The 16,358-nt window shown below is 48.0% G+C and overlaps 1 protein-coding gene across 3 annotated transcripts in view; it reads right to left on the reverse strand.

Annotated features, from left to right (window-relative positions):
• Positions 1-15,341, reverse strand: part of LOC146081227 (macrophage mannose receptor 1-like) — a 610,592-nt gene extending 595,251 nt beyond the window's left edge. For 2 of the 3 annotated variants that reach the window (XM_083189333.1, XM_083189332.1), the window contains exon 1: positions 15,061-15,341. In XM_083189333.1, the coding sequence (XP_083045459.1) occupies positions 15,061-15,250 (190 nt within the window). In that variant the 5' untranslated portion in view covers positions 15,251-15,341. Of the gene's footprint in view, positions 1-9,725; positions 9,773-15,060 lie in introns of those variants that run through there. The other variant, XM_083189334.1, reaches the window with a different exon arrangement.
• Positions 15,342-16,358: the final 1,017 nt, after the last annotated feature.

Below are 16,358 nucleotides of genomic sequence, written 5' to 3' on the forward strand. Positions count from 1 at the left end.
TCGGCGGGAAATATCGGCGTAAATTTGCATCTACATTGCGTGGAAAAATATACGCCCCCTTGTTCATGGCGGGAGATTAACATATAAATATTCAGTCAGATGCAGGCCACAATTGCTGCAAACATGTCTGACTCAGACGATTCCGCAGCTGAGGACGCTCTGCAGAGAGCTACAGCACAATCCCTGCTTGATGCACTGAACAAGAGGGAACAGGAGCGGAGAAGGAGGGCCCAAGAGAGGAGTAGCCTGCTAGACCAGGCGGGCCCCTCAGTAACAGGCCCTGTTGAACCTCAACCAGCTCCACAAGGGCCAAGCGACCAGCCAGAACAAGAGGTTGCATCTCTCCAAACAGGTGTGACCCAGCAGGTGCATGGTGAGAGAACTGGGGCCACCAGAAAGCAAGCTGCAACATCGAGGGTGAGGACTGAGCAGGATACCACCACCAGAAAGAGAAACCCTGCATTTGTAGAGGCCGAAATGCGAATTCTAGTGCCCAGGGCACGCGAATGGATTGAATTGCCAATCAGGAAGCCGGGTGCCAGTGCAAGGAGAAAACTTTGGGAGAAGATCACAGAGGAAGTGAACCAGGTGGCACCAGTGGTCAGAAATTGGGACGCGGTGAAGAAAAGGTTAGTGTGTTTGTCAGGGCAATTTTTCAGCAGTCTCCAGCAGGAACTGAGGCCCTTATTCTAGTTCACTCTTTCTGGCCAAATATTTCTTAGATGGACAAAACCATGTGCACTGCAGGTGAGGCAGGTGTTACTTGTGCAGAGATAATCAGATTTGGGTGGGGTTTTACACCTGCCTCACCTGCAGTGCACATGGTTTTGTCCATCAAAGAAATATTTGGGCAGAAAGAGTGAACTAGAATAAGGGCCTCAGTTCCTGCTGGAGACTGCTGAAAAATTGCCCTGGTCTTTGTCCCCCTGATAATGTCATATGTGTGTACATATGTTACATGTATGTTTTGAGAATAATAGAAAGGTGTGTTTGTAGATAGTGCTACACTTCAATGTCACATGTGAACACAACCATGTCTAATAACCCACATTGATATATGAAACATGCACCATTGGTGTGATGTGAGGTTATGGGCACAGTTCTGCTCATGTGAAGTATGTGATGGGACAAGAGAAAGTGTGTTTTGGAAAGAGTCGTTGTAACATGTTCCATATGATGCTACTGAAACAAGAATGAGCAAACTGTGCACATGTAGCTGGTGAGAAACTACACATCCCAGTATGCCATCCCATAGTTAAATGACTCCATAATAACCACATTGTCAAGCTATGGTGGAATGTGTAGTTTCACACCAGGTGGAGGTGCATAATTTGGCCATGGATGATGTCATTTCTGCATAGTGATGTATGTATGTGCATTTAGTGGCCTAATGAATGAGATGAGACACTGAAATGACTCCTAATGGAGACATGAGTGTGTGTGTGGGACACATATGGCAAAAAAACATAAGATCACCCACACTAGGAAATGTCACGTAGCTAGGGGTACCACCTAGTCCCTTTAATTCCGGACACATATTAATTACACAGGTTCTGTGGCTGGCTGACTTCAAGACTCCACTTCACCTAATTTTAAACTGCCACAGAACCTGTGTAATTAACATGTGTCCGGAATTTAAGGGACTAGGTGGTAACCCTACACGTAGCACAGTGGTGCCCATATCTCATGGTGATATTTGTATTTTTAAACTTGTAGGTGGACTGACTTCAAAACGGCAATGAAGAGGAAGATGACTGACCGGTACAACCACAGCATGTCCACCGGGAGAGGGCCTATGCCCGACCATTTGGAGTATACCCCCCTGGAGGAGGACTCCTTGGACGTGATCGATGTGGGGGAGGTCAGGGGGATCTCCAATATGGACAGTGAGCTCCCGGTGGAGGTCTTTGCTGCTGCTTTTGATGGTAAGTCACAGTAATGCATTGTATTTAGAAAGATAATTTTTAGTGCGTATGTGATGGTGACATTGTTTTCAATTCTTATCCTAGCAGAAGCAGAAACCCAGGATGTACCGGCAGCATCTTCCTCTGCAGAGCCACAGGTGGAGCAAGTGGTCCAGCCTCCACCAAGACGTCGCCCCCAGACCCAGGCACAGGAGACATGGGATGAGAGCCTGTTGGTGACGCTGGAGAGGATCGAGCAGCAAGGGGTGGATGCTGCGCTCCGGCAGCAGCAGGTGGCGGATTTTCTGGCGGAGTGGAAGGCCACAAACATGCTGCAGGTTGAGGCGTTGAACCGCATTAATGAAACTCTGGCGGCTGGCATAGTAAGCATTGGCCAACACCTCAGCCGCCAGAATGAACTTATTGCGGAGCAGCTGTCCACCGCCAGGTCCCAACGGGACAATCCCCCATCTGCTGCCCCACCCCAAGCTGCTCCCCAACCTTCCCCCTCTGCTGACCCTCCTGTGTCGACTAGGGGAAGACGCCGCAAGCCAGCTGAGCCAAAGGCCCCTGTCCCCAAGGCCCCATCTAAAAGGGGCAAAAAAGGGCCCAAATGAGACCTGCTTCACTTCCTCTGTGGTTGGACCCCAAAGGTTTAAATTGCACTGGACCTCCGCTTCCTGACTTGGCCATCAATCCATTTGCGTGCCATGGGCATGAAAGTTCGTATTTTGACCTCTACAAATGCAGGATATATTTTTTTGGTGGTGTGTATCTTGCTTAGTATTCACCCTGGTTGTTGCAGTACGTATTCTGGTGTCCCCATTTCTTTCACCATTGCATTTGCAGGGTAACACATGTTTGGAGATATGCAACCTCTTGTTCTGGCAGTTTGTTTATTTTTGTGTCTATTTTATTTGTTTATTTGATTTCTTACATTCAAGTGTGAAATAAGCTGTGATGCTGAACAGCAAATAAATTTATTTTCCCAATTAAATAAAAATTGTGGTCTGTGTAATTTCTTGTGTGAAACAAATACTAGATTTATGTGTACTTACTGACCAGGGTATTTTTGAACATTTGAGGAAGTGTGGTAGAAGTTTCCCATGTGTAACCCTCTCCATGGCCATTCCCATGTTCCTATCCAACTTTTCCCAGCTAATTAGTTTGTGTCAGCACATGTGCAGAGCAACTTCATAGGTGAGAAAGCAGTTTGTGTGCAGGTGAGGTAGCTCCTACAGTAGTAGGTAAAAGCAGGTCCAGAACAATGCTTTCCTCATGGAGTGGGTGAGGCAGACAAACAAGGGTGAAAAGGTACATTTGTGTAGGAATGCATATGTGTCCTCCCTAAAAAAAGATGTGTGAATGGGCCAAACATGATAAAATAGCTTGTGAACAAACATGCATAACTTTTTAAATATATATGATTTGACAGTGTCATAAGCAGATGTAGGAATCGTTTGTTAGAGAGATGTGAGTGCAATAATGTGATTGGTGGCATCTTACATCCAGAGTGTAGTCAAATCCAATTCATAGCAGATAAGATAGTGGTACAGTTCAGTATTTTGGGTACTATACAAAGATTGTGTGCAAAATAGTGGTCATGGCCTTCAAACATTGCTGAAACATCCTTTGTAGGTGTTAGATGTGGTTTATGTTATTGTATCCTAAATAGAAAACCTATGTTTGTATTAGAGTGAACACGTTGACACATGTCGACTTGTGTAGATTGAGTGTGCTACTGTGTAAAGTGTATGAAAGCACGTAGTGAATGTGTCTAACTGTTTAGCAAATCCCTACCTTAGCGTATATAAGCAGGTCTTAAAAAGATTCTTACCTTAAATTAAACAAACGTTTAAATGTGGAGAAGTATAGAAAGACAAGCTTCCAATGTGTTTGCGTGCTGTGTGTGTGGCTTGCAGGTAGTGAAATCATGGTTTGGACTTAATAGACTGCAGCATTGCTTATTACATTCAGGTGTATGTGTTTGAGTAGTAATCAGCGTTAATTAGCTAACTCAGGCGCACGCTGGCATGCGGTATCTGTAGGGGTGGTCTGAGCTGGCGGTTGCCGGGCGCCTGTCTGGTGTCCGAAATGAACGGTGCTTTAGTCAATCGTGCGGTAGTAGCACCGCTCAGTTTTGGTGCACACCCCCGTGTACGCCCATATTTACGCCCATTTTGCCTCATTATTTCGGCCGCTCCCATCAACACGCCCCTATGCCGCCCCCATTACCCGTACACTCGCGTACAGGTTTTTTCGCACGGTGAGACCCGGCCGTAAGCGTTGTGGAGTGTTCGCGCCGGCGCATTAGCGTATCTGCACATGCGCAGATCATGAAAAACCCCGGAACGTACGCGAACGGCCCGGCCGCTCCAACCAGAATAAGGCCCTCTGTCAGAAAGAATGAATCAAAATAAGGCCCCAAATCGGCTATTTTTGTTTTGTAGATTGGAATCCCGCACCGAGTATCCTGACAGTCGGCTTATTTGTAATCCACAAGTGAAAGTAAATCAGGTAATAATTACTGGCAATCTCACTTTGTAACAACACTGTAACAACATTTCCTCTCTGCACTTTTTTCATATCCTTTGCCTAAACGTGTAAGTCACTGTATAAAGTCTTTACACCTTATTGCTTGTTACAGTCACAATTTCTCCATCAAATAATATTAGTCAGGGAAAGATTCTTATTTTCTCCTCCTGATGAGGAATCAAATAAATGTATTCCTGTTGTACAGTTGTCATCTGAGGTAAACACAATCTCTTTGTTACCCCTGCCTTAGGTTGTTAGCTTCTTTTAACCTTCCTGAGATAATGGGGGACATTTACCAAAATGGATTCGTAGAAAAAAGGTGTATTCGTAGGGAGAAATACACCTTTTTTTTACGAATTTGTATTTTCGGGATTTACAATCCCAAAAATACAACAATTCGTAGTCCTAAAGATGGAACATTCGTATTTGTATTTACAAATACGAATGTCTACACCATCGATAGGATACGACAGAAGTCACCATTCAAAAGAATGGTGGTTTCTGATTTACTAAGCAGCCGTACTGATAATACGGCTGCTTAGTGGTGTAAAACACCCACGCAAATACGACAGGAAAATCATTTTCCTGTTCTATTTGCGTTTTAGCCTGCACGGATCAGTCAGATCCGTGCAGGCTTCAGTGTAAAAAAATAGAAAAATTAAATAAATTAAAAAAAAAAACGGCGTGGGGTCCCCCCCCCACAGCCGAAACCAGCACCAGGCTGACAGAGCCTGGAGCCGGTAATTAAAAATCAGGGAACCCGACAAATAGGGGTTCCCTGATTTTTAACAACCAGCCCCAGGCTCCTGCTCTGGGGCTGGTTCCCAAAATACGGGGGGACAAAATGACTAGGGGTCCCCCGTATTTTAAGAACCAGCCCCAGGCAAAACCAGCCAGCAGGGTAATGCCACAGCCGGGGGGAGACTTTTTATGCAAGTCCCCCCGGCCAAAGCATTAACCCTACCGACCAGTCAGCCTGGCCAGGGGCCCTGGGGGAGTGGGGACCCCCCCAATATAGGGGTCCCCCCCCTCCAGGACTTACCTGACCAGGCTGAAGCCTGGTGCTGTCCTCGATGCCCCTGGGCGGTGGGCATCGAGCTGATAGTAGTGTAAAAAATAGAACAAACTATTGTTTTTTTACTGTGGCACTACAAGTGCCAGCAAGCCTCCCCAGCAAGCTGGGACTTGGTGAACCACAAGTCCCAGCCTGCTGGGCATTAACGGGCCCGCTGGGTCTTGTAGTGCCACAGTAAAAAAAATAGTTAAATAAAACACACTGACACCCATTTTAAATAAAAGTTTAATACACACATTACACACATACTGATACTTACCTATCTTGATTCCGTTGGTAGGTCGCTGGCTCCGGTGTCGGCGGCTCCGTTGTCGGCGGCTCCGTGTCGGCGGCTCCGGGGTCGTCGGCGTCCTGTCCGAGGATAATCCATGTTGGACCTGTGGAAGGAAATCCTACTCACCCAGGTCCTGCATGGATGGTCTTCTTTCTTCATCTGTCGACATCCAGGTCTTCTGACAGCTGCTGACGCCTTCCAGCAGCTGTCGGCATCTTCCGCGACGCTCCCCGGCTTTCAGAGCCGGAGAGAACCTTCCTCTTTGGCGTCTGGGCTCAGAATGAATTCTGGCCAATCAGGAGCCGCCTAGCCGCCTAGCGGCCAATCAGGAAAGGTCTTTCCTGATTGGCCGCTAGGCGGCTCCTGATTGGCCAGAATTCATTCTGAGCCCAGACGCCGAAGAGGAAGGTTCTCTCCGGCTCTGAAAGCCGGGGAGCGTCGCGGAAGATGCCGACAGCTGCTGGAAGGCGTCAGCAGCTGTCAGAAGACCTGGATGTCGACAGATGAAGAAAGAAGACCATCCATGCAGGACCTGGGTGAGTAGGATTTCCTTCCACAGGTCCAACATGGATTATCCTCGGACAGGACGCCGACGACCCCGGAGCCGCCGACACCGGAGCCGCCGACACCGGAGCCGCCGACACCGGAGCCAGCGACCTACCAACGGGATCAAGATAGGTAAGTATCAGTATGTGTGTAATGTGTGTATTAAACTTTTATTTAAAATGGGTGTCAGTGTGTTTTATTTAACTATTTTTTTACTGTGGCACTACAAGACCCAGCGGGCCCGTTAATGCCCAGCAGGCTGGGACTTGTGGTTCTCCAAGTCCCAGCTTGCTGGCACTTGTAGCGCCACAGTAAAAAACAATAGTTTGTTCTATTTTTTACACTACTATCAGCTCGATGCCCACCGCCCAGGGGCATCGAGGACAGCACCAGGCTTCAGCCTGGTCAGGTAAGTCCTGGAGGGGGGGACCCCTATATTGGGGGGGTCCCCACTCCCCCAGGGCCCCTGGCCAGGCTGACTGGTCGGTAGGGTTAATGCTTTGGCCGGGGGGACTTGCATAAAAAGTCTCCCCCTGGCTGTGGCATTACCCTGCTGGCTGGTTTTGCCTGGGGCTGGTTCTTAAAATACGGGGGACCCCTAGTCATTTTGTCCCCCGTATTTTGGGAACCAGCCCCAGAGCAGGAGCCTGGGGCTGGTTGTTAAAAATCAGAGAACCCCTATTTGTCGGGCTCCCTGATTTTTAATTACCGGCCCCGGCTCCTTCAGCCTGGTGCTGGTTTCGGCTGTGGGGGGGACCCCACGCCGTTTTTTTTTTTTAATTTATTTATTTATTTAATTTTTTTTTTTACACCTTGCAGCCTGCACGGATCTGACTGATCCGTGCAGACTGCCTACAAATAATTCGTATTAGCAGCCGTATATACGGCTGCTAATACGAATTCCTACGACATCGGAGGGTTACAAAGCAGTCGTATATGACTGCTTTGTAACTGATCCTCCGGAACACGACTTTGCATACGACTTAAACAGTCGTATGCAGTCGTAGGGAAAATACCAATACGAAAAACTAGGTTTTTCATATTGGTAAATTTCCCCCAATATTTCTTTCAATATATACATCTAGGGAAGAGGGTAAAAGCCGGAAACATAGTAAATGCATTGAAAAAGCCAGAAACCATGTAAAGTGTATTAGAAAAGCCGGAAATCATAGCAAATGCATTGAAAAAGCCAGAAACTATGTAAAGTGTATTAGGAAAAGCTGGAAATCATAGTAAATGCATGTAAAGCATATTAGAAAAGCCGGAAATCATAGTAAATGCATTGAAAAAGCCGGAAACCATGTAAATTGTATTGGGTATGGAAGTTGGATAGACAGCAAGTAGGTCGACAAGCATTAGGTCGACACCACTAGGTCGACATGACTGAAGGTCGACATGCAGGAATGTTGACATGACTGAAGGTCAACGTGGGTCAGGTCGGCATATTATTAGGTTGATACAAGCATTAGGTCAACATGGGGAAGGTCAATAGTCAAAAGGTCAACATGGGGTTCTTCACCTTTTTTGTCCCGAATTTCGACACAGTCGACATGGGCACTGAAACTTAGCACCACGTCCCCTCGCTGCGCTCGCCATGCTTCGCTACGCTCAGCACATTATTTTATTCTACCACGCCTAGTGAATGGTAGGGCATGAAATACCGCCTGTCGGCACATGACGGCTCAAAAGAAGAGGTGTAAAATCCCAATGTCGACCTTCCCCATGTCTACCTAATGACCTGTTGACCTAACCCATATCAACCTTCCTGCATGTCGACCTAGCGGTGTCGACCTAATGCTTGTAGAGCTAGTAACCGTATCCCAGTATATTAGAAAAGTTGGAAATCATAGTAAATGCATTGAAAAAGACAGAAACCATGTAAAGTGTATTAGAAAAGCTGGAAATCATAGTGCATGCATTAAAAAGTTCGGCCATCATGTAAAGTGTATTAGAAAAGCCGGAAATCATAGCAAATGCTTTGAAAAAGCCGTAAATCACAGTAAATGCATTGAAAAAGACAGAGACCGTGCAAAGTGTATTAGAAAATCCGGAAATTATAGTAAATGCAGTGAAAAATCCGGAAATCATAGTAAATGCAGTGAAAAAGCCGGAAATCACAGTAAATGCATTGAAAAAGACAGAGACCATGCAAAGTGTATTAGAAAAGCCGGAAATCATAGTAAATGCATTGAAAAAGCTGGAAATCATAGTAAATGCATTAAAAAGGTTGGCCACCATGTAAAGTGTATTAGAGAAGCCGGAAATCATAGCAAATGCATTGAAAAAGCCGGAAACTATGTAAAGTGTATTAGGAAAAGCTGGAAATCATAGTAAATACATGTAAAATATATTAGAAAAGCCGGAAATCATAGAACATGCATTGAAAAAGCCGGAAAAGGCAGCGACCTTACCTTACAGTAGGATTTTGGTAATATTTTTGCAGCTTAGCTGACATTGGTTCGTGACCCTATACAATAAACATATTTGTTTTTCTCTAGCCAATGCTATATACAAGAATCTGCTGCTGCTCAATACAACAGGGCCCATTTACCATAGATTGCACATGCATATGCTTTGTCAATACATTTACTATGTTTCTGGCTTTTTCAAATCATTTGCTATGATTTACAGCTATTCTAATACACATTACATGGTGTTTGGCTATTTCAATATATTAACTATGATTTCCAGCTTTTTCTAATACACTTTACATGGTTTAATGCTTGTATCGACCTAATGACATGTCGACCTGACCCACGTCGACATTCAGTTATGTCAACATTCCTACATGTCGATCTTCAGGCATGTCGACCTAGTGGTGTCGACCTAATGCTTGTTGACCTACTTGCTGTCTATCCAATGATCCCAACCCAATACAATTTACATGGTTTCTGGCTTTTTCAATACATTTACTATGATTTCCAGCTTTTTTAATACATTTACTATGATTTCCAGCTTTTTTAATGCATTTACTATGATTTCCAGCTTTTCCTAATACATTTTACATAGTTTCCGGCTTTTTCAATGCATTTGCTATGATTTCTGGCTTTTCTAATACACTTTACATGATTTCCGGCTTTTTCAATGCATTTACTATGTTTCCGGCTTTTACCCACCCCCTACATCTAGGCGAGAGAAGAGCGTATTACAGCCTTTCTGAGGTAAAATGTCTTTAATACTGTATACAGCTGTGTAGGTAAATATGAGAAAACCCCTTTCCTGGGCTGGTACATGTATGTATTTTGGGGCTGGACTCACCACACCTCTCCTTTTATCACAGGTCACAAAAATAACTTGAGAGGGAATCCCAGCAACTGATGAGCCGTCTACGCATACCCCCAGTAAGTATAAGCATCCTCCATGCTCCCTCTGTCTGCCACACTCTTTCTACCTGGACTTCTCCTCACAGACTGCACTGCCCGAACTGCTTACCCTCCTTCTGACACAGGTCATGTGACCAACTCCTGACCTCTTAAACAGTTGCAGAGGCTGCTGGGAATTGTTCATCACTGTGAACAAATTCACTATAGCATGCTTCATCATGACACACAATCAGTGGCGTAACTATAGTGGGTGCTGGGGATGCAGCTGCTATGGGGCCCGGCCGTTTGAGGGGCCCGTCAGTCCAGCAGGCAATCCCTTGCACCCTGTACTATTGTAATGTATATATACTTTAGGTGATGTTGCCACGTGTGGGGCTTCACTTCCGGGGCAGAGGAGCGGCATGGGCATAATCTCCAGGAGAGCCCCGGACTGTACAGTGTGCTCAGCGCAGGTGCTGCAGCTGCTTACAATAGAGAGACTCGCGAGAGCTGAGAGGATGTGATGTCCTCATCTTGCGAGTCCTCCAGAGGTAGCTCCGCAGCGGCGCAGCTAATAGGTGAATCGGTATCCACTGTGACCCCATCCATCACTGCAGTGTGGTCTACTCTACAGCAGGAATGCAGACTTCCCGGTGACTCACTAACTAACAGCCTCCTACACCTCTGCAGCACCATGTGCGTGGGCAGAAGACACTGTAACACCACGGAACGTTTGGGGGAAGAGAACACCAAATATGTGAGTCTTAGCAGAGGCCTAAGGCTGGGGATGGCTACAGTTTTGGCCATGCAGAAGTAGGACACACTTTGTATAACCCCCAGCACACAGCCTTTTACTCCTCTCACTATTGGCTCCTCTTCAAAGTACTGCAGAAACAGGCTGCAAGCTCATCTGGTCCTCTGTCTCTGTGCCCCCTCTGTCTCCATCCCCCAATTTGCCTTTGTGCCCACTCTGCCCATGTCTCTGTGCACCCTCTTCCCGTGTCTCCATGCCCCTTCTGCCCATGTCTCCATGACCCTTCTGCCCATGTTTCCATGCCCCCTCTGCCTGTGTTCATGCTTTCTATGCCTGTCTCTGTTCCCCTCTGTCTCAGTGCATCCTGTCTCCGTCTCCATGCCACCCTCTGCCTTTATTCCCCCTCTGCCTCTATGCCCCTTCTGCCTTTGTCTTCAAGCCCCCTCTGCCCCTGTCCCCATGCCCTCTTTGACTCCATGCCCCCTGGGCCTCCGTGCCCCCTCTGCCTTTGTCTCTTTACCCCTGATATCTGTCTCTTTGCCTTTGTCTTTATGCCCTTTTTTCCTCTATCTCCATGTCCCTCCTGTCTGCCTCTATGTCCGCCATGCCTCTCTCTAGCACTACTTCCCCACCGCCTCTCTCTTGGCAGAATGCACTAATGCGAAAATGTGGTAAAAACCCCATTATTAGGGTTTTTACTGCATTTTCATATTCCCTAACCCCCCTCCGCCAGGACAGCACTGTGGAGGGTATTGTCACTGCTTCATATCCACTATAGAGGAAGCCTGATTTAGGGGGCCCCTTAAAAAATGTTGCTATGGGGCCCACAAAGTTCTAGTTACGCCCCTGCACACAATACACTGTATAGCAGTTTATCACTATAGGTGCTGCCCGCACCGGGCTTTGTCCTGCAGAAGAGACTGGGAGCTCATGCGTGACAGCAAAGGCCATAGGGAGGAGCTGTTTGCTTATCTGCATGCGCAGCATCCCTCCCACAGCCATCTTTTCAATTGCAAAGCTGCCACTGACTGCTGATCATGCAATCATGGTAGCCACTGTCCGTGGCTAAGCAAGGGGGTTTAGCAGCCCAGTTTGGTGCCATGATAGGCAACTAGCAGGACCAGGCACTAATAAAAAAAGTGTTTGTTTGGTGAATGGGTGGTCCAGATCCCACAGTTTCGCCTATGTTGGTACTATGCACATGCGTAGGACCCATTTTGTGTGTGTGAACAATCTCGTCCCGCTATCAGTGTTGCAACTATAGGGGAAGCGGTCATCTATTAGAATGAACTTAGGTCTACAGTCATTAGGTCGACCCCACTAGGTCGACTGGCAGGAAGGTGGACCTGACTTAAGGTCGACATGGGCCAAGGTCGACATGACGTAAGGTCGAATTTGCATAAAGGTCGACATGAGGAAGGTCGACTGGTCATAAGGTCGACATGGGGTTTTTCACTGATTTTTGAGCCGACATGTGCCGACAGGCGGTATTTCATGCCCTACCATCCACTAGGGCATGGAGGAGGTTATTAAAGCTGTGGCGAGCGAAGCGAGCCACCGTGCCCGAAGCATTGCGAGCGAAGCGAGCGATGCGAGGGTCCGATTCTCATTGCCAACTGTGTCCATGTCGACTGTGTCGACATTCGGATAAAAAAAAACAGTGAAAAAGCCATGTCGACCTTATGACCAGTCGACCTTCCTCATGTCGACCTTTATGCAAATTCGACCTTAAGTCATGTCGACCTTGGCCCATGTCGACCTTAAATCAGGTCGACCTTCCTGCCAGTCGACCTAGTGGGGTCGACCTTATGACTGTAGACCTAAGTTCATTCTGACAGATGTACCGATTCCAACTATAGACAGTGCAGGGGATGCAATTGCTATGGGGCCCGTGGCTTGGGGGGCCCGGGGCCTCAGCAGGCTATACCTTGCAACCCCATTGATATTCTTCTTTTCTCCAGTTTTTTTTTAAATATTGCAGTGCAGTCAGTTGCCGCACTGCCCTCTTGTACACAATTCAGAGGCGCCGGGGAGCAGTGGAGCTCAGAGCCAGGAAGCAGTACATTCTCACTCTGTGCAGGGAGCATTGGAGCCCAGTGCTGCCCGGGGAGCATTGGAGCCCGGCACCACCCAGGACTCTGTAGAATTAAAGGTCATGATGACACCGCCCAGGGAGCAACGTGTGGAGTTGGACTGCCCGGGGACATTAAAGGCCGTGCCTCCCAGGGAGCAGTAAATCCCAGCACCGCTGCCGCCCAGTGGGCAGTAAAGCATGGCTCAGAGTCACAGAGGGGAGCAGGGGACCGCGGTGCTGGGAAACGGTAAAGCCCAGCACCAGGGAAAGGAGCTGGTGAGTGCATTTGCAGACCTGCCACTGCCAGGTGGAAGTCAGTCAAACCCTTTCAAACCCTGGATCCCCCTCCCCATCCCCTCTTTCCCCATCCCCAGTCCTCATTCCCCACTCCCTTCTCCTCTTCCCCCTTCCCCTCTTGTCTTACCGCACTGCCCTTCCCCCCTCCACTCTCCTTTCTCCCCCCTCCCCTGTTATCCCTCTACACCCCTCTCCTCTCCCCTCTTTCTCCTCCTCCCTCCCCTCATCCCTCACTCCCCTTGACCCCCACCATATCCCACTTTCTTAATCTCTCTCTCCCCACCACCCCATCTCTTTCCTCTTTCTTGCTTGCTCACCATTCCCTTTTCTCTCATCTCCATTCCATGTTCCCTCTCTCCCCCACCCCCTGCTCTCTTCCCCCTGTCCCCACTTTATCTCAACCCTCTCTCACTCCCACGCTGTCTCACATCTCTTTTTCTCTCTCTGCCCCTTGTCTCTTTCTCCTCTAACTCTCTTCTACTCACCTCTTCCCCCTCTCCCTCATTCCTCCCTCTCCCTCTCTAACAGTCTCACCCTTTCTTTCTCCCCCTACCTCTCCACTTGGCTCTGTCTGTCTGTCTCTCTCTCCCTTACACCCTCTCCCTCTCCCCCTGTCTCTCCTTCTTTCTCTCCCTGACAACCCCCCCCCCCCTTACCGAGTGGCACTGTAGTTGCAATGGGGGGGGGGGGGGGATTTCGGGATTTTGCTATGGGGCCCACAAAGTTGTAGTTACACCCCTGCCTACTATTTTAAAAGCAGGATAGCAACATACTGTCAGAGATTGATGGAATGCTGCCATCTGGGGGCAGGGAGAGGGTAGTGAGAAGCTTTGCCTATCAGAATGGAGGCAGGATGCTGCCATTTAGGGAGCCAGTGATCTCAGTGGAGAACTGCTATCCTCTACTATGGACAGCTTGCACATCCCCAAGGGTGCTGCAAGCTGCCTGATTGTGGTGCTCAGATGCTGTGTCCTAGGATGCAGGTTGGATACCTACTGCAGCAGGAAAATCGCAGCACATTGGAAATTACAATCTATCCCATCTAAGACCACAGTTATGGCAGGTATGGCACGGTGACCACCCACCTGGCCGGGATGAGCGCACCGACACGGCCCGGCATGAGGACCACCTCCATGCAGGGGGTGCCTGGAGGAGCCGGAAGAGGATGCGGCACTGGACCTGGCTGCCGGCGAGACACCAGCAGTGCACAGCTCGGCCCCGGGACAACACCAGAGGCCCAGGACTCAGCCACTGGCTCGGTCCCCAGCATGATCTCTGAGGCAGCGGCGACCCCCCCCCCCCCCCCCATTGGCACCCGGCCGACCCCCATCGGCACCCGGCTGTGACGGAGAGAAGAGACCAGGCCCGCAGCCACTGATTCCCAGCACCAGCAGTTGCAGGAGCTTGTGTCAGCGACCCCCCCCCCCACCCAACAAGGGAGGAGGTTTGACCAGACTATTGGAACTCAGCCTAGGGAAGGTTCAACTCCAACCCTAGGCCTCACTGACTTCTCAAGGCCTCACTGACCCTTTGTCCAGCCCCCCCCCCCCCCCCCCTCCACCACCATCACTCCCCATGCTGGCTCTCCACGCTGGTTCTCCTACAGGAAATTGGCACCGCAAATGGCTGCCTAGGATCTCTGCACTCAGCCATACGTCGTCTGTGTTTCCCCTGTGTGATAACTGTACTGTCTCTGCTATAACTGCGGTGTCTTTGCTCATACTGTTACCTACCCAGCTGCTGCAGCGACCAGTGGCGCCGCTGATGGCTGCCTAGGCGCTGTGCAGCTTGGCGGGTATATGTTCTCTGTGTGCCATATACTGTCCCTGCTCATATTGTCACCTTCCGGTCTGCTGAAGTGACCAGTGGCGCCATGGATGGCTGCCTAGGCGCTGTACAGCTCGGTGGGTATGTGTTCCCTATGTGATACTGTACTGTCCCTGCTTATACTGCTACCTACCTGGCTGCTGCAGAGACCAGTGGCGCCGCTGTCTGCTTAGGCGCTGTTCTGCTCGGCGGGCATGTGTTCCCAGCATGTAATGTCTCAATGTAACGTATGTAATGCCTCCCCTTCATCCCTGCTTGATGATGCACTGTATATCCACAAAAAATTATTGGTGTGCGCAGGCACACATGGCCAATAAAGTTGATTCTGATTCTGAGTGTGGCTGTATACTAATAAATTGTATACCCTTCCCCCTACTTCCATAATAATGTATATTTTTATATATGTGCAATGATAGAATCTTATAATAAAATAATGTATTCAAAAAAGTAGGTACAGTAGTAGGTAACTCACCCAGCTGAAGTGATGGACGGATAACGTACAGAAGTATGAGAATGATGGAGGCAGTCATTGTGAATATCTCATTATAAATTCTGCCAGGTGTCTGAGAAATGGTGCAGATGTAAAGGCTTCGATCCCAGGAGTCTTGAGGTAAAATTGATGGCGTGCCAAAATGATCCTTGACAACTGAAGAGTGTGACATCCAGGGAAAGTTGTTGGCCTCTAAATGGTAAGGAAATATCCTGTCACATGGGGCATTAAGGCAAACAGGAACTTTCAGTCCCAGCTTTGCTTTCATAAGCTAAATTCTGTTGTCTGTTGTCTTGAGCTCAATAGATGATCCAACAGTTCTCATGAAATGGTATTTTCCTTTTAACCAGTACATTGAAGGATTTCTTGCAATCTATTGCACAATTTCTTGTATGAATCTGTTTATTGAAATATATACGGGAAGTTGTTCAATCAGTTTAGTGATATCATGTGTGTGAAAGGGAGGGGTAATACTGAGTTAGAAAAAACACATTGTTTCCCCCAGCAAACTGAATAATAACAGCATACCACCCAACATGACCCTCATGAGGGACAGAATGCTCTGGTCCTGGACTTGTTTGTTTATGTGTAGATACTATCCCATGTGTTGAAACACCTTTCTTACTAATTTACCTGTTTAAAACTAGGGATGTGGGAGTCCGGATTGGGGGAATGCGGACACCCCCGAACACCCCCAAACCAAACCCGCTCTCCGACTGTTTGGGTATTTCTGCCCAGACTCGGAGCATGAGTCTCCATAGCTTGATCCTGCCATTGGATCTCGCGAGATCCGGACCCTATAAAGGGGCAGGCAGCCGGGCGCCATCTTCACTCCAGTCTAGGAGAGTGAACATGGCGTGAACAAAAGTATGAATCAAAGTCCATAATCGGCAATGAGCTGGACATCCCCTCCTGTTCTCCAAATGCTGCTTCTCTGCCTCCTGTCTCCGTCAAATGCAAAAGCTCACCAACTTGTTTCTTCCCAACAAGGGGACTTGATAAAGTCCCCTTGTTGGGAAGAAACACGTATTTATGGAGACCAGGAGGGGATGTCCAGCTGATTGCCGAATATGGACTTTAATTCATGCTGTTTTAGAACTACTTAAACCCAGTTCTAATACTCCTGGTAATTACCCATCTCTGTTACTTATACTCTATGAACGCAGACATTATTGCACTTGTTGCACACTGCATTTTGTTGTTTTATTTGTATGTTTCGTTAAAACTTGTGAATGTAATTCATTATTACATTATTTCTCTTCCATGTACTGTACAAGGCA

The sequence above is a fragment of the Crinia signifera genome, chromosome 5 (assembly GCF_055691185.1).
Source record: "Crinia signifera chromosome 5, ASM5569118v1, whole genome shotgun sequence".
Lineage (NCBI taxonomy): Eukaryota > Metazoa > Chordata > Amphibia > Anura > Myobatrachidae > Crinia > Crinia signifera.